This window comes from Sus scrofa, chromosome 6 (genome assembly GCF_054392235.1).
Source record: "Sus scrofa isolate SSC_HxYL_T2T_F1_AM1 chromosome 6, Sscrofa_HxYL_maternal_Yorkshire_Landrace_v2.0, whole genome shotgun sequence".
In the NCBI taxonomy this organism is placed as follows: Eukaryota; Metazoa; Chordata; class Mammalia; order Artiodactyla; family Suidae; genus Sus; species Sus scrofa.
The window spans coordinates 163,552,332-163,575,341 of NC_139388.1; the positions used below are offsets into that span (position 1 = coordinate 163,552,332).

General features: G+C 53.9%; 1 protein-coding gene across 1 annotated transcript in view; it reads left to right on the forward strand.

Moving 5' to 3' along the window:
• SLC1A7 (solute carrier family 1 member 7) overlaps nucleotides 1-23,010 on the forward strand; it is a 50,350-nt gene that overhangs the window by 15,322 nt on the left and 12,018 nt on the right. Inside the window, exon 4 of the mRNA XM_021096614.2 lies at nucleotides 13,093-13,308. Within this exon, the coding sequence (XP_020952273.2) occupies nucleotides 13,093-13,308 (216 nt within the window). The remainder of the gene's footprint in view (nucleotides 1-13,092; nucleotides 13,309-23,010) is intronic.

A 23,010-nucleotide genomic window follows, 5' to 3' on the forward strand; every position in this document is an offset into this window, starting at 1 on the left:
ATTAAATGAACAAAGAGCAGTGGAAGGGAAGCTGAGGAAGAACTCAGGGAAGTTTCATGACCAACATTTGAACTGACCTTTGGAGGCTGGTTAGTTGTCTTCTCTTGCTGTTGTTGTCTTTTTAGGGCCACACCTGCGACATTTGGAGGTTCCCAGGCGAGGGGTTGAATCGGAGCTGTAGATGCAGGCCTGCACCACAGCCACAGCAATACCAGATCCGAGCCGTGTCTGCAACCTACACCACAGTTCACGGCAACACCAGATCCTTAACCCACTGAATGGGGCCAGAGGTTGAACCCACATCCTCATGGATGCTAGTCGGGTTCTTAACACACTGAGCCATGATGGGAGCTCCTGGTTAGTTGTCTTTTTAAAATGTTTTGGGAGTTCCCACTGTGGTGAAGTGGGTTAGGAATCAGACTGCAATGGCTCAGGTCAAGTCACAGCTTTGATCCCTGGCCGTGCACAAGGGGTTAAAGGACCCAGTGTTGCCACAGCTGTGGCGTAGGTCACGGCTGGGGCTGGGATTCAATCCCTGGCCTGGGACCTTCCATAGGCCATGGATGCAGCCATAATATAAATAAAAATTTTTTAAATGTTTTGTACTTTAAAAAGTTATATAAGCATATTACATTGTGGATAACAAAATCCTCCTATCATTCCACAACCCTAATTCTACCCCCGTTTTTTTTTTTTTTTTTTTTTTTTTCCTGTAAATGTACTTATCATTCTCAGTAGTGAATTCATCAGACCCAGGGTGTGTGATCCCTGGCCGACTGGTCCTCTGATGCCGGCAAGAGGCGACCAAATAAATCAAATGACAATTTAGTCCCAGAGATAAATAAAATTGCCAAGGGGGACAGAGGCCAGAGCCTTTCTTCCTGTAGGCTCGTCACTTGGGCGGCCCACTGGCTAAATCTGTTTGCTGGCAGGACAGTTTATTTATTGGTATAACCAGGGGATGGGTGGGTGTCCAGGTTTGCCATTTTCAGTTAATTTCTGCGGCTGCACAGGGTGGAGTCCCATCCTGTGTATGTTTAACTTTAGTGAATTCAATGACCTAGGCTACAAAAACGAGAAAATAATTTAAAGGAGACGGGCGGCCTTCCCCATTCTAAGAGCCATGCCCAGGGTGAATGTATCATGGGAGAGCTGGTTGGCCTCACACTAAGCCCGTCTCAGCTCCCATGTGCCTCTCAGTGGGAGCATCTTCCTGCAGCGGTGGTGATTCTAAGCCAGGAAGATGAGGGTTGTTTTGTGTGCTGCTTCTGCTGGGGATCACCTAAAGAAACCTGGGAGGAAGGCTGTCTTGAATGGAATGAAATGAAACGAACCTTTACCTTTAGGGACCGCTTAAGGGATCTTCGGAGGCAAATTTAATTACACTTGGTTTTTATCTACTGACTTGAAACTGAATAGGCTGAATATGGTCCTACTATGCTGTACAAGCAGAAAGCCCGGTGTCTTCCTCTTGAGGCCTGCGCCCCCTTGGCCAAGGGCAGCTTAGAAGTGGGTAAAGAGAGAACTGAACATCTGATCTTGCCATTAGCTCTGTTGTTCTGGTTCCTTCCACATGGTGTCGCTGTTGAACATGGGTCCTGCATGGTTTGGTTCAAGCAAATGTAAGGCAAGAAGGGGCTCAAGCCACAGGGATGCTCTGCTCTGGCTCTTAGATCACACAAAGTGCTCCATCATTACTCCTTAGAGCAGCTTCAGTCATGCTCTGAGCTTCGCTCCCTGGGGTTGAGCCCCGAGTCCATTTTCTTTCCAAGTAGATTAGCCCTGGGGGTCTTTCATGCTGCCAGACCTTGGTCATGGGCATCCTAGTATACCCTGGTCCTGACCTCAAATTGCAGGGCACTGGGGTTGGGGGTGTTGGTCTCTTTCCTCTCGGAAAGCCCCTGAACCTCTCATGCAAATTGGTGCCGCCTTAACTCGGCAGATGTTAAGGTCTCAAGGAGGGGCACGTCCATCAGACTTCAAGTCTCTCCCCTCCCCTGGACAAGGCATGCCTTCTTATAAGCATTTGCCATTTGAAATGTTCTTCTAAAAACAAAATCAACTGCAAGGGGACTTGTTTCTACCTTCGAACATGAAAGCCTCAAATGAAATTTAGAAAACATTCCACGGGCATGGGGACTTGTAGTCTGGTGATTAAGACCTGCCACATACCACAATGTCCTTGAAATAGGGCCCCCTCTCCCATGGGTGGTGCTTGGGTGATGCTGAGTGGTCTGCCATGCCCAGCTCTCTTCTCCATGGTCCACTGCTGACTGGTTCCATGCATAAATATGCCTTCTTTCATTAGGGAAGTCAAGCCTTTGGAGCCTAAGAGCCTTCCGTTCCCATTTTCTCCCTGTAATACCACCTGTTGCCCCGCTGATCCCTTTTGTTTTTAATTTATAGTTTAACCCAAAGGGTATTGTCAACTCTCTCTTCCTTTAATTTCTTGGAGGATACCTGTTACTTCTGCAAAAATGTCTGCCTCTTATTTTTCTTTCATTCAACATGCTGCCATAATAATGTCCATGCCACACCCTCGTCTTTGGAATCCCATTTCACTCTCCCACTCAGAGGCCGGAGCAGAGTTTGCAAAGCCCTTTTCCTTTCACTGGGCACTTAGGATGCTGCTGGGTACCTTGCTGGGGCATCACTATGCCCCGGGATTCTAGACTTACATCAACCTCTGTTATTTACCACACTCTTCACCTCTGCCATAAAATAGACACAATGTCATCTGCAGATTTACAAGGATGTTCCCAGCAGGTGCTGTGGGCGGCGGGGGGGGGGGGTGCGTTTGGGCCCCATTGAGGCTGGAGTTTGCTTCTAACACTGGGAAGTCCGCTGAGCCTTGTTTTCACACATCTCCAGACAAGAGCGACGCAAGGAACCAGGGTTGGGTCAACCCGGCATCTGGATCCAGCTAGGGCCTCCAAGTCTCTACTAGCTTTTTGCCAAACCCTCCTCTCCCCTCATTCTTCAATTTCTTAAATCAGGCATCATTGAAGGAAAACTGAATCCATGTGTGTGTGATTCACTGATGCTGAACATGGCAGAATGTTTCGTAAGCGCCACATCCTAGCAGAGAAATCCAAGGGCCTGTGTGGGTTCATGTGAGGTGTGCATCTTGATGTGTGTATGGCGTGCGTGTGGTGTGTACATGCATATGTGTTGCTTTCCTTTCTATGGTAAGAATTTCTCTTAGGTTTTTCTTAAAATCAGGAAGTCATGTTTGGCCAAAGAAACCCAACACTCCTTTCTCCCCCTTCCCGAGGAACTCTAGTTTGGCAGAAAACTCCCAAACACCCACGTTCTACTTACTGGAGATGGTCCTGGGCCAAGCAGCCATCGAAGTCTGGTTTGGGAGCCAGTGCGCAGGGGGCAGCTGCCCCGGGCGTCCCAGGAGAGATGGAGGGTGGGAGGGAAGGGCAGCCTGTGCTTCTGGACTCCACCCTGCACGCCGTGGGGGCAACTGTTCTTAGCAGCGCTCTGCTGACCTCTCTGATGAGAGCCCTGGGACTGCTCTTCAGCCCTCTTGCCCAGTCAGCTGATCGCCTTACTCATCAGGAGGCGAAATGTGGCCCAGCTGTGGGCTGCGGGTGGGGTCAGACCCTTAGTCTGTGACTCCGAAAAAGCTCCCGTTGCAAACTCTGATGCTTTCCCCCTTCAGTTAGAGAATCCCTACTCATCCTTCAAGGGTCCCATTCAGCAGTCACCTCCTCTGGGAAGCCCACCCTGATTCCCAGGCTGGGCTAGACCCTGCTTCTGGCCTCTCTCAATCACAGCCGTGCCTCAGGGTTTTGAGGTGTTTAGCCCGCAGTCTCTCCACCCTCTGGAGGACCACAAAGCCACCTCTTTCATTTCTGGGTCCTCACAGCACGCAGAGCAAGTGTGCAACCTGGGGCCCTGGGGAACCTATCGGAGTCTGGGGAGGAGGGTGGGATCTCGAGAAAGAAGCTCCTGCTCCCCTTCCCTGCAGAGGCCCACGGCGCAGAGGGGCTCTCATTCAGCCAGGGGAGAGCTCGTGGGAGCGGGCCTGGCCGGAGCCTTTGGGGAGTAGACCCAGCTGCTCCACTGGTGGAGGGAGTGGGTGCAGGGGACCTGTGTTCCCACAGACTCTGGGTGGGCTCTTTCCCTCCCTCTGGACCGGGGCTCCTCACCATGGCACGGTGGCACTGGTCATAACCAGCCGGGACCATGATGGGCACCCCAGGGAAGTCATCCTCAGGTTGGGGCCACCGCCTGCAAGCGTCGAGCAGAGGAAGGGTCCTCCGTGGGAACACTGGCCCCCTCCCACGCGACATTCTTTGCCTCCCAGGAAAGAAAGGGGTAGGGCTTCTGCTCATGTGGACTGGAAACTGGCTTGGGCATGCAGCCTTCCCGGGGGAAGGTCGTTGAGATCGGTCAGTGGTTGGACGTGAGCTCGTGGAGGGCTGCAGCTGCAGCTGCAGCTCCTCCAGCTTTTGCTTGTGACCAAGATCAAGCCTGTTTCTGGCACATTGCCAGCCATCCCTGTCCCGTGCCCGGGGGCCTGGGAAGGAGGGACCTGCAAGCGGCAGTGGGGAAGTCAGGGATGCAGCCACCCCACCAGGTCCACGCCTGTCTCTGTGCTGCCCCCAAGCCTCCCTCCTCCCACCCTGAGCCAGCACCGCCCCCACTCCCTGCCATGGAATCCGAAGGGGAACCAAGGAGGTTTGATCTGTGGGGCTGCAGAGCGAGAGCTGGGCCCAGGGTGGGCATTCTCTTCCCGGAGGCAGAGCTCGTGCTCATGAGCCGGCCTAGCGCCCCGTGGTGGGGAGTTCTCGGTCCTTGGAGGTGTGCAGAGGTAGTAGAGCAATTTCTGCCCTTGGGAGGGGGGTGCTGGGGCCAGATGACCCAGACTTTGGCCAAGGGAGAGTCTGGGCATCCTGCCTCAGGTCTTAGGAGGAGCTGGCTCGAGGGTGCGGGTACGGAAGGAACATCTGGGAAGCGTGATTCGGCGCTAACGTGGCACTTGCTGTCAGCTGCTGGGCCTGTCATCTGCTCCGGGAAGGAAGAAGGCTTTGACACTTGGAAGGTCTGATGGACTCCCATGGACCCCAGACACCTCCCTGCAGCTGCATCCCGGGGGCCAGCCTGGGGGCGCCTCCCCACTAGGTCAGCTGAGGCCGGAGGCCCAGGACGTGGCTCCTTCCTGTCCCTCATAGCCCAGGGCCAAGATGTCGTGACTATGGATGTCATCATTGCTAGTAGGCCAGGGTGCAAAGCTACTTCCCCACTCTGTGACTTTAGCAAGTTTTTTGCACACCTCCAGGGACGGGGAGTTCACTACTTTTCAAAGTGGGCCCTTCCAGGGCAGGGCAGCTGTTTGCTAGAAACTTATCCCTAGATCTGCTTCCTGCAGCTTTCCCTGTCAATCCGTGTCCCCCCAGGTCGGCCCTGCTGCGCTCCACAGCCCCTGCCCCCCGCCGGCATCACTGTCACCTGCCACCGACCCCTGCTGCCCTCTCTGCGACACACACCTCCCTCCCCTGCCCCTTTCCCAGTGGTCTCAGCCTCTCCTCAACAAGCCCTCCAGGCTTCTAGCCCACAGGCTGAGGCCCCCCCAGCCCTTTGGCGGCCCCATTCCCCAGTGACTCACCACACTGGCAGCAAACAAACCCCCAAAGTCCCCCTCCCACGTGCTGCCACTGAGGCTCAGCCCCCCTCGACCCCCGAGCTTGGGCTCTCTGAGCTGGTAAAGCCACGCTCGGCCTCACGCGTGTCCATTTCATCCTCACCGTATCAGTCAGAGCCAGCCTGTGGTCTGCTTAGTCCCAGCTCCCTCATCCAACACATTAGCCGTTCCTCCCAGCTTCCCGCCCTCCACAAATCTGATCCACATGCTGCCAGCGGCCTTGGCCAAGCCATTGACAAAAATGCCCAGGAAGGAGAGAGCTGAAGGCGGAGCCCCAAAGGACACCTCCAGAGACCCTCTCAGGGTCTCCGCCCTCAAAAGAGGGCCCTGCCTTGCCATAATCATTCCCCAAAGCTCCCAAAAGACTGGTGCCAACGGTCTCGATGTCACATGGACACTCAGTGCCAAGGGCACTTCCCTAAACCTGGCCAGGGGACCAGGGCTGGTGCAGGTGACTTGTTCTCCTGAAACCTGCAGTGATGCTCGTGGCAGTCAGAGCCCACAGATCACTCCTTTTCACAGTGTAGGCTCCACCCTGACCTAACATCACACCCCCCAGCCAACCTGTGCCCAGGCGAGGCCAGGCCCTGGGCGCTGAGGTCCTAGAACTAAGCCAGAGTCAGCCCTTCTCTGGAGGAGCGCACTGTCTGCTGGGACAGGTGGCCACAGAATCGACGTGACCTCTCAGAGCGAATGCTAAGGACTGGAACATATTGAAGACTTGCTATGTCGCAGGCGCTCTTCCAAACCTAGATTAACCCTCACAATCAACCATCAGTATCCCTATTTTATCCTCCAGAGGAAACAGGTGCACAGAGGCTCAGGCGCTGGCCCAAGGCTCCCAGCTAGTGAGGGGTGCCTGTGGGAGCATACGGGCGCTGCCTGGCCCAGCCTGGGGGCACAGCGGGTGGAGGTGCATGAGTGGAGACTGGAGAGGTGGGGTAGCAGCAGCCGGAGAGGAAAGCAGGGAGGGCAGGGGCAAGGAGACCGGGTTCCTTCATGGTCCACTGCTTCACTCAGCCTGCCAGGGGCCAGGGCTGGGCCAGGCCGTGGGGATTCGGGGATAAGCGTGCATGCAGATCACCCTGTTCCAAATCGGGATGCGCAGGGTACCCTGGGGAGGTGCGTGAGGTGGCCGTATCAGGGAAGGCTTCCTGGAGGAAGCAATGTCTATGCTGACCTCGGAAAGGGCAAGTGGAAATGGGTTGGGTTGGGGAGGTGGATGGGGGGTGGATCCAAGATACCAGGTTAAAGGAACAACCGGTGTGCAGGTGGTTCAAGGAGCAACAGGGAGAACAGGGTGGCTGTAGCCGTGCCATTGCGCGGAAAGCAAGTGACCCAAGGCCACGAAGGAGTGTGGCCCATTCCTGAGGGCGAAGGGGAGCCACCAAGGACTTCAAACAGGGAGGAGCCCCCTAGTGGGCTGAGCAGCCTTGCTGCCCTCCACAGTCAAGGGTTCAGGCAGCAGTGGGTGCCTCCCCGGGTCATGTGGGGTCACAGTCCTCACCTTGGGGGTTGGTGTGAGAACCAGGTGAGGGTCAGTAAAGAGCTTTTCTCGCCCCGTCCTGCCCCGCCCCGGAGGAGCCCAGCAGCTGCTGGCCCCCTTCCCCGACCCTGCAAGGGGAGCAATTACCAGATTGAAATAGGCTGCGCCCCGGAGCCCAGCTGGCTCCTCAATCATATCAATTTCTTGAATCACAATCCGGGGACGCTGGCAGTGGCCAGACGGCTTAGGAGGGCGTCCCAGACCTACGGGCTTCCTGAGGCTCTTCCCCAGGATGCAGGGGGCTTCCAGGAGTGCTCATCCTGGCGGGATCTCTCACTTAATCTGGAAGCCTCAATCTAGCATCCTGACAGGTGGCCATCAGGGCCCCACTTGATACTTCCAAAGATGGGGAGCTCATCACCACAAACCTAAGAGCTGTAGCCACGGGGCAGGTCATGAGCGCCAAGTGTTGAACTGAAGAGGCGTTGTGTGGACTGAATCGCATTAAAATCATGGTTCGTTAATGGCGTTCCTGTTGTGGCGCACGGAAATGAATCTGACTACTATCCATGAGGACGCAGGTTCAATCCCTGGCCTCGCTCAGTGGGTTAAGGATCTGACGTAGCCGTGAGCTATGGTGTAGGTGACAGACATAGCTCAGATCCTGCGTGGCTGTGGCTGTGGTGTAGGCTGGCAGCTACAGCTCCAATTTGACTCCTAGCCAGGGAACCTCCATATGCTGCAGCTATGGCCCTAAAAAGACTAAATACATACATACAGGTTAGTTAAAATCAGGAGATTTTTTTCTTCCACAGGAGTTAAACCAGGTCTGTACATACCATGGAGAGTCACTGTGGGAGAGGGGAAAGCCCATGAGGCTGAATCCGAAACCTCTGCTCCCGTCTTAACCCTCCAACCCACCAACTGAGCAGCGTGGCCATTATCTGCACCCCTGAGCTTTATCTTCCTTCCCTGTAACTCGAACTGTGCAGCTCCACGAGGCAATCACTAGTTATAAGTGACCCCCACACCCTTGAAATGTGGCGACTGCAACGGAGGAACTGAACTTCTTGTTTTTAATTAATTTCAATTCAAATGTTAAAACCAGAGGCCGTTTTTCTAAGCATTTTTATATGGATGACCCATTGAAATGGTATTTTGGATGCACTAGGTTAAATAAAGTATTAGTAAAGTTAGTTTCACCAAAAATGAACCTCACCGGTTTCTTTTGACTTCTGTTGCCGTGCCAACCAGAAAAGTTAACATTACAGCTGTGGCTCACATTCTCATTCGATAGGGCAGCGCTGAGGATCGAATAAGGTGGAAGCTGGAGTTTCTGCTGTGGCGCAGTGGGTTAACCATCTGGCTTGTCTCTGCGGAGCATTGCCAGGTCGATCCTCGGCCCAGCGCGGCGGGTTAAGGATTTGGTGTTGCCGCAGCTGTAGCACATGTTGCAACTGTGGCTTGGATTTGATCCCTGGCTCAGGAACTCCATGTGCTGCAGGTGTGGCCAAAAAAAGGAACCAAAACAAAACAAATAAGATAGAAGTTCACCTTTGGGGGACAGTTAAGCCGGAGCCAAATTATGGGTTCTGGGCTGCTGGTACTTGAGGGGCTGTGTTTTTCTTCATACAAATAAGCCAAGCTCGTTCTAGAAATAAGCAAGAATGTGGAACACTTAAAACAAAATGACCAGAATTTCCATCGTGGTTCAGTGGTTAACGAACCCAACGAGTATTCCTGAGGACTTGAGTTCGATGCCTGGCCTTGCTCAGTGGGTTAAGGATCCGGCATTGCCTTGAGCTGTGGTGTAGGTTGCAGATGCGGCTCGGATCCTGGGTTGCTGTGGCTGTGGTGTAGGCTGGTGGCTACAGCTCCAATTTGACCCCTAGCCTGGGAACCTCCATATGCCACAGTGCGGCCCTAAAAAGACAAAAAACAAAGTAAATAAATAAAACAAAATTACCCATAACCCCGCCACCCAAAGACAGCCACGTTGAAACTTTTTCTAGTTGTTTAGCTGTGCAGGTCCATGCGACATGACGCTCCCTGCAGAACCCCCCCACCCCGCCCCAAACCCCGGCTTGTAGTTTCTCCGAAAGATCCCTTTAACAGCTTTGCCCCAAAGTCTGGAGCCCCATTAGCCAAATGGCAGGGCCTTGAACTTCCTTTCCTGTTCTTTGAGCTCTGGGAGTAGCTGCTGTCTCCCGTGGAGTCCAGGCCCTCTCCACACTTAGCTCCCATCCTCCTCGGCCTCTGCCATCACCCGCAATCATGCTGGCACAGCTGGCACCAGTCTGGAGAGGTCTGCCTCTGTCAGCTGTTGCCAGGGGTCTCCTTCCTCCACCCCACCACCCAGGGCTCCCACGTCTGCTGCTCACCTCTCAGCCAGTAGGAAAAGGCTTTCCACTTTGGGGACAGGGAGTGAGGTTCCAGAGTAGATGCAGGGGTCCCGATGATGGAACTCTGTCTGGTTTATCCACGGGCCTCTCCATTCCACAGCCCCTGTGCCACGTGACCTAACCCTCCCTGCAGACCCCCCCACCCCACCCCCCGGCTCTATCCAGAACCCACACTCCTGCCCTTACCGCGTCCAGGCTGTCCCTGAGTTGGCACTGCCCCCGTATTAGACCTCTTCTTCCTCGAGGTGGCCTTCTCAGGGGCCCTTTGCCCCTTCCTGAGATCTGATTTCCACCTGCACCCGTCTCCTGCACCGTCTGTCAAGCACCTCTGAGGTCATCTGGACACAAACCTATGGGGGTCTGTGTCACCGTGGCTCCAGGGCTCCGGGCAGAGCTGCAAACCATCTGCGCCTTGGTTTCTCCACTTAAATAGGAACATCTTGCCAGTGACGCATCCCTTCTTTTTTGTTGAGTATTTAACTGCAATATGTCTCTTTTTTAATTTTTTTTTACTTTTTTTTTAGGGCCACATCCGAGGCATATGGAGGTTCCCAGGCTAGAGGTCGAATTGGAGCTGTTGCTGCCGGCCTACAGCACAGCCACAGCAACACCAGATCCGAGCCGCGTCTTTGACCTGCACCACAGCTCACGGCAATGCCAGATCCTTAACCCACTGAGCGGGGCCAGGGATCGAACCTGCAACCTCGTGGTTCCTAGTCGGATTCGTTAACCAGTGAGCCACGACGGGAACTCCTATGCTGCAACTTTTCGTCTAATCTACGTTGATGTTTTAAATTGGTGCCAGGTTTTTCCTCTGCATCTACCATTTCAGTGACCTCCCTGTGTGTTTTGTTTATTTTGATATTCTGAGATCCTAAGGAATGCTAAGTTCTTCCTTCTCAGACATCAGCAAATTCTTCTACGTGGGTTGTGTTGGACCCCACTCTGCCCTGGATGCCCCCCCCGGCCTGGCTCGCAGGGCCGCATTCCACTCCTGAGCTCAGTCTATCTTTGCTGCCCCACATGTGACTGAACCTCAAACATGACCTGACTCTGACCTCATTAAACAGCACAATGTCCCCTCACTTTCCAGCCTCTCAGCCTCCCTGCTGGCTTCTGGTGCCCCACTGCCTAGCACAGCTGCCCCTTCCAAATCCTCCTCATCATTCGAGAACCAACCCAAATGCCCCCTCCTCCAGGTAGCCCTCCCTGATTCTCCGGACTAGAAGCCATCCCTCGCTCCTCTGAATAAAGAGAGCATGGCCTTGTCCCCTGTCTAGGGGTACTGATGCATCTGCCCTCTCCACAGCTTACTTGAGTCCACTGCTGTCCTGTGGGCTTTGTCTTTCTCCCCCACCACCCCCTGCCAGACCAGGAGCTGCTTGAGGTTGAGGACTGGTTTTGATCTCTGTCTTGTGGGCACAGGGCATGGCGCAGAGCCAGGGGCTAAATTACTGAGTAACTACATGGATGAAAGAGGACAGGCCTGGAGCTGGGGACTGAGTTCTGGTCCAGCCGGGCACCAGGGTCCTGAATGACCTTGGGCAGGGCCTCCTCTCGGGGCCGGGGCCTCCCTGTAGCCTGAGGTCATGGAACGTGGCTGTGGGGGCTTCTGTCGTGGTCAGAGGGCTGTTTGGCCCTGGGCTGATTTGCTGGCCCTGGTCGGGGGATGATTTCTTGTGGATAATGTTTCCGTGTGCCCCCCATTTCCCCTGGTCACGCAATCTCATTATGAGCCCTTCAGGATTTTTATCTAAGACCTACCCTAAGCCCGTCCCTAACATATGGTGTCCTGGCAGACAGGGATGAATGGAAAGTGAGGGGACATCGACTCATTCATTCATTCACTCCTTCCTTCTGCAAACTACACTCCAGTGGGGACCCCAGCCTGGCTCTGTGAGCCCAGCCCTGAATCAGACTCCGCCCCAGCCCCGAAGGCGCTTCCAGTAAATAGTCACCAGCTCAGTGAGGAGGGGCTGGGACAGAGGGCAGCACAGGGGTTGCGGGAGCCCAGAGAAGGGGCCTTACCCCTGCCTGGTGGTCAGGGGAGGCTTCCTGGAGGAGGGGACCCTTAAACTGTGTCTTCAAAGAGGCGTGAGGCTTTGCAACAGCAAGCGGGGGAGAGCAGGGCGCTCACAGGCAGCGGGTGCAGCAGGGCTGGGGGGAGGGTTAGGGAGAGGCTTTTGGGGCTCAGCCCTGATGCTAGAGCTGCCTGCTGTGGCCTTATGATTAAGAGGAGGGGGGATTATCTGCTCTTGTTTACATGATTAAAACCAGACAAATGACAAATACTTCCTTTATCTGAAAGAATGAAAGGGCTTTGGGGAAAAAAGGCTTTTGGCAGCAAAGCAAAGTGAAAGTATCTCCTTAATGACTCTCTCACTCCCCACCCCGCCCCGCTGGTCCAGGGCTGACCAGCTCAGTGGGCAGAGAGCCGGGGTCAGGGCAGGCAGAGGTGCAGAGGAGCCCAGAGGAAACTCACAAGCCCCTCCATACACCCCCCCACCAGGGGAACCTGGGCCCTGGCACTAACCCACGATGGCCACAGGGTGGCACCCCTCGGGGGAAAAAGCTAACCACGGCCCCATTTTATAGATGGGGATCCTGAGGCCCAGAGATGAGGGAGTGACTTGCTGGCCCGAGGTGACATAGCCAAGGGGCAGAGCTGGGACGAGGACCCAGGGCACTCGGTCGCTCACTCTTACTCATTAGCTCATTCAGAAGCCCCAGTAACCATGCCGAAGGCTGCCGCCGGAGCTCACACGGGGCACTGGGGACCCACAGAGAAGCCCTTTTTCTCACATGTCCTCAGTCTGATGAGAGAGACAGATGGTGACAATGACAACCAGGGTCATGACAGAGAGAAGGCCAGGGTTGTGGGACCCCAGGATAGGCTCCTAACTCTGTGGGAGAGGCAGGTAGTCCAAAAAGATTTCGCCAAAGAGATGGCACGGAGCTTGGTCTTACCTGCTGGGTAGGCGCTGGGCAAGGAAGGGAGCTGCTAAGAGGACACCGCGGAGTTCCCTTCGTGGTGCAGTGGAAATGAATCCGACTAGGAACCACGAGGTTGTGCGTTCGATCCCTGGCCTTGCTCAGTGGGTTGAGGATCCAGCGTTGCCGTGAGCTGTGCTGTAGGTCACAGACGTGGCTCGGATCCCGTGTTACTGTGGCTGGGGTGTAGGCGGGTGGCTACAGCTCTGATTAGACCCCTAGCCTGGGAATCTCCATATGCCGCAGGAGCGGCCCCAGAAAAGGCAAAAAGACTAAAAAAAAAAAAGAAAAGAAAGAAAGAAAGAAAAAGGAAAAAAAGAGGACACCGGACAAGGGAAGAGGACGGGGAAGGACTAGAGGTGTGAACGGACGTGGCCGAGGATGCTGGGCAAGGCGGAGGGGCGGAGCGGCGAGAGGCTGGGGGCGGGGGGTCCCCAGACCCACACACTCCCTGGAGTGCTGTGAGGGTGCTGGGCAGAGCCAGGAGGGGTCACCGTGGGCACATCTGGGTGCCTAGCCTGCCCAGCCTCAGACGCTGACCCGCATCGCTCTCCCAGCTTGATGTCCGGCCTCGCCTCCCTGGATGCCAAGACCTCCAGCCGCCTGGGCATCCTCACTGTGGCGTACTACCTGTGGACCACCTTCGTGGCAGTCATCGTGGGCATCGTCATGGTCTCCATCATCCACCCGGGTGGCGCGGCCCAGAAGGAGACAACGGGGCAGAGTGGGAAGCCCATCATGAGCTCAGCCGACCCCCTGCTGGACCTCATTCGGTAACCCTCACCCTGTTTGGAAATGCTTGCCATCCCACCCCCCAACGGGCTGGGGCTGCTGTTGACGCCACAGGCCCTGCCTGACGTGTCAGTGGGGGCGGGGGGACGGGGTGGCGTGGGGATGGGGCGCTCAGGGTCTGCTCTTGACTCCTGGGGATAACAAGGCGGGCAGCCACAGAGGCCCTGCTGCTCCCTCAGCCCCCGAGCTTCCTGCCCGTCTCACACTGCACGGACTGCCCCCGTAGGGTGGGCTGAATGGGAGGGGACAGGGGACCCGAAGGGCATTCCTGATGATGACAGTTGTGCCAAGGTCCTGCGCTGGGAGGTGCTGTGGTGGGGGAAAGTCGTGGCCCATTCCGTGTCACTGGGGCATGAGGTGTGCGTGGGGAGGGGACAGACCATGAGGGGCACTGGGAACCAGCCCGCACGTTGTATTTTCTCCTAAGGGCCACAGGAAATGGGTTTTAAACCTAGGAGTGGTACAATCCAATTCAGAAGGCTGTCTCTGTCCACCAGGGTGCTGGTGGGTGGGAGTGGGCGTGTGGTAGGAGGGGAGGACTGGCCAGGGGGGCACTGGCCAGGGCGGCAGCCATGGGCCTGGGGGAAGAGGGAGGGCAGAAGGCTGCTCAGGAGGCAAAATCAGCAGGAGACGGTGAGGCAGGGAGGTTGCTGGTTGCGAGGACAGGAGGGTCTCTGGCCAGAGCGCTGGAGGGGGCGGCAGTGTGGTCAGGCGACAGCACTGGAGCAGGTGCAGGCATCCTGCGGAGATGTCAGCTGATGGTTGGCTGGTGGATTGAACCCTGTGGGGGAGTCTGAGCTGGAGATGGAGGTTAGGAGACCTTCAGGTGAAGACATTAGGGAGACCCTGGTGGCAGAGGGGTCCCCCAAGACAGTGCAGGAGAGGACAGCAGGGCTGGGACGAGCCTGGGGAGCATCACATTGGAAACGACTGATTAGGCTCAACAGGATACCCCATTCTAAACTTGCTCTATCTATGCCTTCTGGTCCCTCCTGTTTTCTCACCAGTTTCAGATATAAGCAAGCCAGTCTAGTCTCATGTTCAAATTCCAAACTCATCCAATTTAAAATGAATCCCATCCTAGCCTTTTGCAACTGATTTAAATGTGGAAAACTCGAGTGGGAAGAAGGTCATAGCAGGATTTTCTGTCTTTCTTGCGCCACCTACTCTGCTGTTGTTACTCCTGGGGTTGGCACGAGCCGAGAGACGAGAGGGGATGAGCTAGACAAGTCCTCCTCCACCAGTGGTGGAATAGCTGGGTTCTCCCTGGTTGTATTTCTCCAAGGGAGCCCTCGTGGCCTCCGTGGAGCCCCTCCTATCACGGGGGCATCTCACCTGTTATTCCCTTGACTCAGGTGTTTCCTGCTCCATCAGGCTGCTCGCAGTGCCCTCCACAGTCTTGGCCTCTGGTCAAGTTCTTTGCTTGGAGGGAGACCCCCCCCCCGCCTCGGCCCCCCCTGGGTGATCCTCTTAGGCAGAGTCCCTTCTGCAAGGTCCACACTGGCCCATAAAAAACACACACCTGGAGTTCCTGTTGTGGCTCAGTAGGTTCTGAATCCGGCTAGTATCCATGAGAATGTGGGTTCAATCCCCGACCTCACTCAGTGGATTAAAGATCCCACGTTGCTGTGGCTGTAGCTGTGGCTGGCAGCTGCAGCTCCAATTCCTCCCCTCGCCTGGGAACGTCCATGTGCCGCAGATGCCGCCCTAAATCAATAAGTGAATAATTTAAAAAGCAGAAAAACACACACTTCTTTGCTGGAAGTGCAGGCCTTTCTCAAGGCCTTTGGACATGAGTCAGGCACCCGCTCCTACACACCTCATATCCTAGTGGACACAGCCAAGGTTTTTGCATAGCTCTGTTGCCTTAAAGTCAGGGGGGAGCACTCCCCTTGACCCCTGTGGGGGTAGATGCCCAGCATACACTCTCTCTCTCTCTCTCAACTCTCACCCTCTGTATCAGTTAGCTACTGCTGTGTGACAAAACCTCTGAAGACCTAGTGACTGAAAACCACCACCATGAGTCTATAGGTCAGCTGGAAGCTTCTGCTGACTTGGACTGGGCTCAGCTGAGCTCGCTCATGTGTCTGCAGGCAGCTGGCCACTCAGCCGGGGAACAGCTGCTCCAGGATGATCTGGGCTGAGGTCTCTCACCTTCCCACAGGCCAGCCTGGATTTCATGGTGGTGGCAAGAGCCCAAGCCAGAGCTGGCCTGGGCATGTTCTTATGATGAACGCAGAGGAACAAGAGAGGGAAAGAAACACATGCAAGTATTTTTCCAAGTCTCTGCTTTCATCAAGTCCTCTAGTACCCTGTCGGCCAGGGTGAGTCAGGTGGCCACACGCAGACGCAGGGTGGAAGGGACCACACCGTGACAAGACATCCTATCAATGGGATGGCCATTAATCACGGCCCTCAGGCCCGTCAAGCTGCCACTCCCTCCATGTCCTCTCTTTTCCAGGTTCTTTTTATTCTTTGAGTGTGTGATGAACTCAGCATCACAAAAATACCTGCAGTTCCTATTGTGCGGTTCTCAGCCACAGGGTCTCAGGCCAGAGAGGGAGACCCAGGCAGGGTCTGTTGTATCTGTATTTACTGGCCGGGTAATTTCATCTAGCACCACGGCATCGAATGCTTTCTGTACCCCGACACTGCCGAATTTGGTTGCCGGTGGAAACCTCTCACCTGCAGTGCAGATTCTTTCATAGACTTGTCCAAAGTCTTCTCAAAATGAGCACATCCAAGGCTAAACTCTTGATTGGCCCCATCAGTCTGCCGCTTCCTCTGCCCTGTCCAACTTAGCCCGATGTTTCTCATTCTCTCACAACTTGCCTCCAGTTTGCCAGCAAATTCTATCAGCTCTACATGCCAAATAATATCCCAAACCTTGTCCCTTCTGTCGTCCTCTGCCACTCCCACCATCACCCAGACCGCTGTCACCTCTCACTTCAGGTCATGCGTGGTCACCTGCTTTCTCTCTGTTTCCCTACCGTCTGGTCTCAGCACAGCAGCCAGAGGGATCCTTAAAAAACAAACAAACAAACAAAAAACCCCCACAAAACCCTGCTGATAACTCGTTACAGGTCAACAAAATGCACCGTGTTCCCTCTGGCCTGTAGGCCCCACTGCGTGCATGTCGGCCTCTGACCTTCCCTCCCACTGTCCCTCCCCTGGCCCAGCCTTCTGGCCTCCGTGCCTCCCTCCAGACATCTTTAGGCGACCGCCTTGGCACCTTGTCCTTGTGGCTGCCTCTGCCTGGGTGGCCCTTCCTCTGCTCGCTCTCCTTACGCCTCTGCTGTGTCACCTCTTCAGAGGGGCCTCCCGCCTCTGTCCTGCTCTCTCCTCATAGCCTGTATTATCACCTGACATCATCCTGCCTGTGGGTTCCTGTATATCTTTTTCTGTCTCCCCCACTGGAATAAAATATGCTCCGGGAAGACCAAATCTTTATTTATTTTTATCTTTTTAGGACCACATCTGCAGCATATAGAAGTTCCCAGGCTAGGAGTCAAATCGGTGCTGCAGCTGCTGGCCTACACCACAGCCACAGCAAAGCAGGATCCAAGCCGGATCCGCAACCTACACCGAAGCTGACGGCAACACCTTAACCCACTGAGCAAGGCCAGGGATCGAACTCGCAACCTTATGGATAATGGTTGGGTTTGTGAATGCTAAGCCACAACGGGAACTCTAGGAGGATCAGATCTTTAAAAATCATCCAGCCATATCTGGGAGCCTAGAAGAGCCCCTGCATGGAAGAGGTGCTGGGTGTCCGCTGAATGCTTACGTGGGGTGCAGGGGCATCGGTGGGGTGCGGGGTCATCACTGAGCAAGGCCAGGGATCGAACCCGCAACCTCATGGATAATGGTTGGGTTTGTGAATGCTGAGCCACAGTGGGAACTCTAGGAGGACCAGATCTTTAAAAATCATCCAGCCATATCTGGGAGCCTAGAAGAGCCCCTGCACGAAGAGGTGCTGGGTGTCCGCTGAATGCATACGTGGGGTGCAGGGGCATCGGTGGCGCTGGGGTGTGAAGCCACAGGAGACCAGACACTGGCATAGGGAAACCGGCCGAGTGTGCAGCGCTGAGGCGAGGTCTAGCCTTGGCCCACCGTCGCCCTGGAGGGCTGCGTAGAGCTGCCGTCGCAGGGGAGAACCGGGCGAGCAGATGTCCTGGAAGCCAAGGAAGAGGAATTTTGAGAGGCTTCCTTTCTAAGATACACCACTCCTAAGATTCAGGGACGATGATTCATCATTTCTTGGATCCTGGGATTCGGAACAGCCTTTCCTTGTGGTGGAAGGAGTGTTGGGGCTCGGGGAGCCCCTGCCCTCGCGCAGGCCTCCCCTGCTCAGGGACTGAGGGCTCTGGCTCCCATACTTGTCAGAGTCAAGTGTTCCAGGAGTTTCTGCCCTCAGTTGCTTTTCACGTGGTGAAAATTGATCCTTCTGCTGTGAGCTTTTTCCCCCAGTCGCTCTCAACCCTGAGGCAAGTTGTTTGGCAAAGCTGGGGGGCTGGGCATCACTGTCCCCACTTCTTAGTCAGAGAGGGGGGCTGCAGGGGGAGACCACGTGCTTCCTGCAGGGAACCAGGACCTTGGAGGCAGCTGAGCTTTCTCGGCTCTGTGCGGTCGGTCGGTCGGTCGCCGTGTGGCTCCCCTCCAGGCAGGCCAGCCCCCACCCCAGGCCTGTTTCCCCAGTGATTTTCAAGATCCCTTCCAGCTCTGTGGTTCTGAAACACAGAGGCCTAGGGGCCAGGGAGGAGGCTGCTGGGCGTGCGCAGAAAGTTCTGGAGGCAGGTTCCGGGAGATGAGGTTGGGAGGACAATGCAGAGCTCAACCTTGAACTTGATTCCAGGCTGAGGGGTTGGTTGGCTGTTATGCTTGCAAAAGGGGAGGCCGGTGCGCTTGGGAAGGGTGGATAGGAGTGGGTCCAGTGGAGTGGACCAGATGTGCCTGGAGGCATTGGGAAGGCCCTGGGACGGGTGCGGTCACTTCCGTTCCATCCGGCTCACCTTTATTAAGCAACTGTTCCAGGCAAAGACGTTGTTCTGAAAGCTGGTGGGGAGGGAGAGGGGAAAACACAGGGCCCTGCATCCAGCAGTCCACCAGTTAGAACAGACAGGCCAGAAGAGTGCCCTGGACAGCCACTGACTGGCCAAGGCCCTTTCTAGCTCCGACATTCTGGGAGGCTGTGCAGCAAAATGATACAGCCACAAGGGTACCAGCGGCCCCCTCACCCTTGCTCTGGCGCAGACCAGATGTTTACCGAGTGTTGAAACTGAAGAACGCAGATGCCCCGCGCAGGGAACTGGGACACAGAGGCAGGTATGGCTAATGAAGAGTCAGAAAGAGGAGGGGGAGCCTTATTCCCCTGGGAAGAAGGCCCACAGCATCCTCAGGGCGGGAAGACCCGTCTCTACCTCTCAAAGATGATTCCGGAGGAACATGACAGGCCATTTCACTGGATGACTCGCCAAGACATGAGTTCATTTCCTGGGGCTCCGAGTGGGGCTCCCGGACACAGACCTCTGCTCACAAGGCCACCCCACAGAACAAACCCACGCGGAAAACGCATCAGAGCTCGGCCCCTGCATGTTTTCCCCAACCTTTCAAAAACACCAGAGCGATTCAGGAATGACGTGGCTCTATTTATAGCTCCCAGTTACCCCGTCAGGGATTGGCTGAAACTCTAAGGAGCTGTGCTTGGAAAGGAATAATTGCCACCTTTGGAGCTGGGTTGGGAACATGGGATTAGGGGTGAGTTTGGAACCTCACAAGGGGAATTTATAAAGAGCAATGGAGCTAGACTGTGGCCTTGCCCCAGGAGACGTGTGGGGAGGCCCAGGGCAGAGTGTGAGCGTTGTCGATGGGCCTAGCAGTTAATATCTCCCAAACACATCATGTCTGCATTTTATGTAACTGGAGCCTCAAGGGACAAACCCCCTTCCTGTGGGTCTTCAAAGCCAAAGAAAATGTTTTATATTTTCCCACTGAATAATCAAAAGTGGAATTATTAAAATCTAAGGATCAATTCATTGCTAATTCCCATGACCACATATATTAGGAAATGCTTTTGGCTGCTAATTAAGAGAAACCTGAAGCAGGAGAGGCTTCAGTGAGGTAAAGGCCTGCATTTCCTCCCAAACAAGCAGACCAGGGGTGACAGCTCATGGTCATCAGGAGCCCATGCCCCCTCCACCTTTGTGCTTTGCTATGCTTACTCAGCACCTGGCTTTTATCATCATTGTGCCTCATGGTTCAGTAAGGTTGCTGAAGCACCAGCTATTACGTCCATGTTCCAGACAGAAAGAAAAAAGGTGGAGGAAAGGACCAAAGGGTCCTGGCTGCATGGACATCTGGGACTTACTTTGCACTGGCCACCCCTTTGCCAAGAGAGCCTGGGCAAGGGGGTTTGAACACTGAGCCCTCTTGGTCCTTGTAACATCCCTGGGTTTCAGTTCATGAGGAAGGAGAGAGGGTAGGGACTGGGTACGCAACCAGCCGCCCCTTCCACAGCACATATTTCACATTCCTCTCATTTGAAAGGCAGATGCAAAGAGATGTGTGTACAGCGTGCACGTTCCATTCGGTTTCTTCCATGGCCTTTGAATGCTCTTGGTTTCTGCTCAGGCTAGAGCAGCCTCCCTTCTACATTTCATTAGAGAACCGCTTGGTCCCTCGAACCTACTGAAACCGTACCCAGGAGACGTTTTCAAGCAGTTACCTCTTGGTGCAGTATGAGCCCTCCATCCTGGTTCCAAGGGCCTGGGGCCGGTGGCCCATGTGCTCTGGCAAGGCTGCGTGCCTGGCAGGAGCTGTTTGTCTGCTTGATGTCTAAAACCCTGGCAGGCGGCTCTTAGTCTGGTGGCAGAAATCTGCTTATCCCTCATTGACAAAACGCCTCACGTGAGCTTCTGCCATCTCAGCTCCTGACCCTGCGTCTCTAGGGACAAAGCTGACATCAGCGCGAAAAGCCATGACCATTCGCTACCAGGGTTCTGCCTTGGTAGCTCATTCTAAACCTTCTTCCCCCTGCCATAGGCTTAAGGTGAACCAGTATTTTAGCAGCGATGAAGAAAAATCATAGCTTCTGTTTCCCAACCGTGGCTGCTTTGATGTAAAGTGAAGAAAAATTGTTCAATCGGAATTCCCATCGTGGCTCAGCAGTTTAAGAACCCAACTCATATCCATGAGAATGTGGGTTCAATCCCTGGCCTTGCTCAGTGGGTGAATGACCTGGTGTGGCTGTGAGCTGCAGTGTAGGTCGCAGACGCAGCTCAGATCTGGCGTTGCTGAGGCTGTGGCGGAGGTTGCAGCTGCAGCTCCAGTCAACCCCTAGCCTGAGAACTTCCATTTGCCACATGTGCGGCCATGAAAAAAAAAGAGAAACGCACACTCATATTCATGGATATAACTCCATGTGGGTGTGAGCTGAGTCTTAAAAGAGAAGAGACTTGTCAAAAACAAGAGTGGGGAGGAGGATCCCGGGAGAGGAGGCAGCGTGAGCATCGGGCACATGGCCCGTTCAAGGCAGGGCCAGCGCGGGAAGGAAAATCTTTGTTAGCATCTCTGGCTTAGGATAGACTCCTAAAGCAGACTGTAAAGGCAACGGCGCTTGCTCTGAGCGGCAGATTGCGCTATGCCGAATTTGCTGCCAGAATCACGTGCAGGTGCTCACCACCAAACCCCCTCAGCAGTATGGGTGGTTATTTGAAAAGTTCTGTACCAGGTTTTGATTTGTTTTGTCTTTTTAGGGTCACACCTGCAGCACATGGAAGTTCCCAGGCGAGGGGTCTAATCAGAGCTACAGCTGCCGGCCTACACCACAGCCACAGCAACACCAGATCCTTAACCCATCGAGCAAGGCCAGGGATCGAACCCTCGACCTCATGGTTCCTAGTCAGATTTGTTTCCACTGCACCATGACGGGAATTCCTTTACCAGTTTGATAGGTGAAATATAAATATATTTATCGATGAAGCTAAACAATTTGAAAAAGCTTTCTTGGCTATGCTTTTTTTCTTTTTTTTTTTTCTGCCAAGTGAATTGCCTGATGATGATATTCTGTCATTTTTCAGCTGAGGTACTAATGGTTTTCTGGTCCATTTATTTATGCAGCAAATATTTACTGAGTGCTTATGACGTGCCAGGCACTCTTCCAGTGCTTGGGCCACAGCAGGGAACAAAAGAGAGATCCTTGCTCTCCAGGGAGCCAATGTTCTGGCAAGAGAAGACGGACAGCGTACACGGAAACGTGGCCAAGATTTGTAAAAACTCTGTAAAGATTGAGGACAATGACCCTGATTGCCTGGTTTCCCCAGTTTGCCGTCTGCTTCACCATTTTGTTTGTATTGTCATCTGTCTTAGAGAGCTTCTTAATTTTTGTAGCATTTTATTTGGGCATGATTTAGGTTTGCGGTACAGTTGCAAAGGTGGTAGGGAGAGTTCCCAGCCATGCCCAGCTTCCTCTGAGGCTTGGTAACTCACATCTAGCACATTTGTCAAAAGTGAGACATCAAATTAGCACAACGAGATTAACGAAATTGCTTCATCCGATTTCACCCGTTTTTCCACTAGTGTCCTTTATTTCTGTCCCAGATTCCAATCCAGGATACCAAGCTGCCCTTTGGAAATTCTTAATTTTTTGTTTCTTTAGTTTTTTTGGCAGCACCCATGGCATGTGGAAGTTACGGGGCCAGGGATCACATCCAAGCCTCAGTCGCAACATACTCTGCATCTGTGGCAACGCCAGATCCTTTAACCCACTGTGCTGGGCCGGGGATCAAACCTGCAGCCTGGGGCTGCAGAGATGCCACCGATTCCATCGCACCACAGTAGGAACTCCAGGAAATTCTTGATTTTAATGACGTAAAATCTGCTGATTTTTAAAATTGCCCCTTTTGTTCTTAGTGAGTCCTTCCGTATTCTGAGATCTGATCAAATATTAACCTATATTTTCTTCTAACTTTTTATGCTCTCATTGTTCAATTATTTTTATTTATATTTTATTTTATTTTTTGTCTTTTTGCCTTTTCTAGGGCCACTCCTGCAGCATATGGAGGTTCCCAGGCTAGGGCTTTGCTTTTATTTACTTTTAATTTAGTTCTTTCATCTTTCCCTTGCAGTACTATCACTATAGTGTCAGGTAAAAATCTCTTATCTCCTATACTTTTAATGTTAAATGAATGTTTTATTTTATTTGGATGTAGTTTTTGTATTTATCTGATACGTTGAGCTAGCTTTAGTTCAAAGCACTCATGGAGCTGTAGCCGCCGACCTACACCAGAGCCACAGCAACACCAGATCCAAGTCGAGCCTGTGTCCTCTACCACAGCTCACGGCAACGCCGGATCCTTAACCCACTGAGCAAGGCCAGGAATCGAACCCGCAACCTCATGGTTCCTAGTCGGATTTGTTAACCACTGCGCCACAACAGGAACGCCTCAATTATTTTTTAAATCATCTGGGATTTACCTTGGTGCAAAGTGTACGTACGGATCTAGCTTTATTTTTCTACATAGCTGACCAGCTGCGCAGTTCTCTAGAATGAGTCCTTCCTCTCTTCTCTGATTTCCTGAAGCAACTTCTAGCAAACAGATGTCCCAGGTTAGATGTCCCAGGCTCTGCCTCTAGGCTATGTGTTCCCTTACACTGATTTTTCTAGGGATGGCTCTGTCGGTATC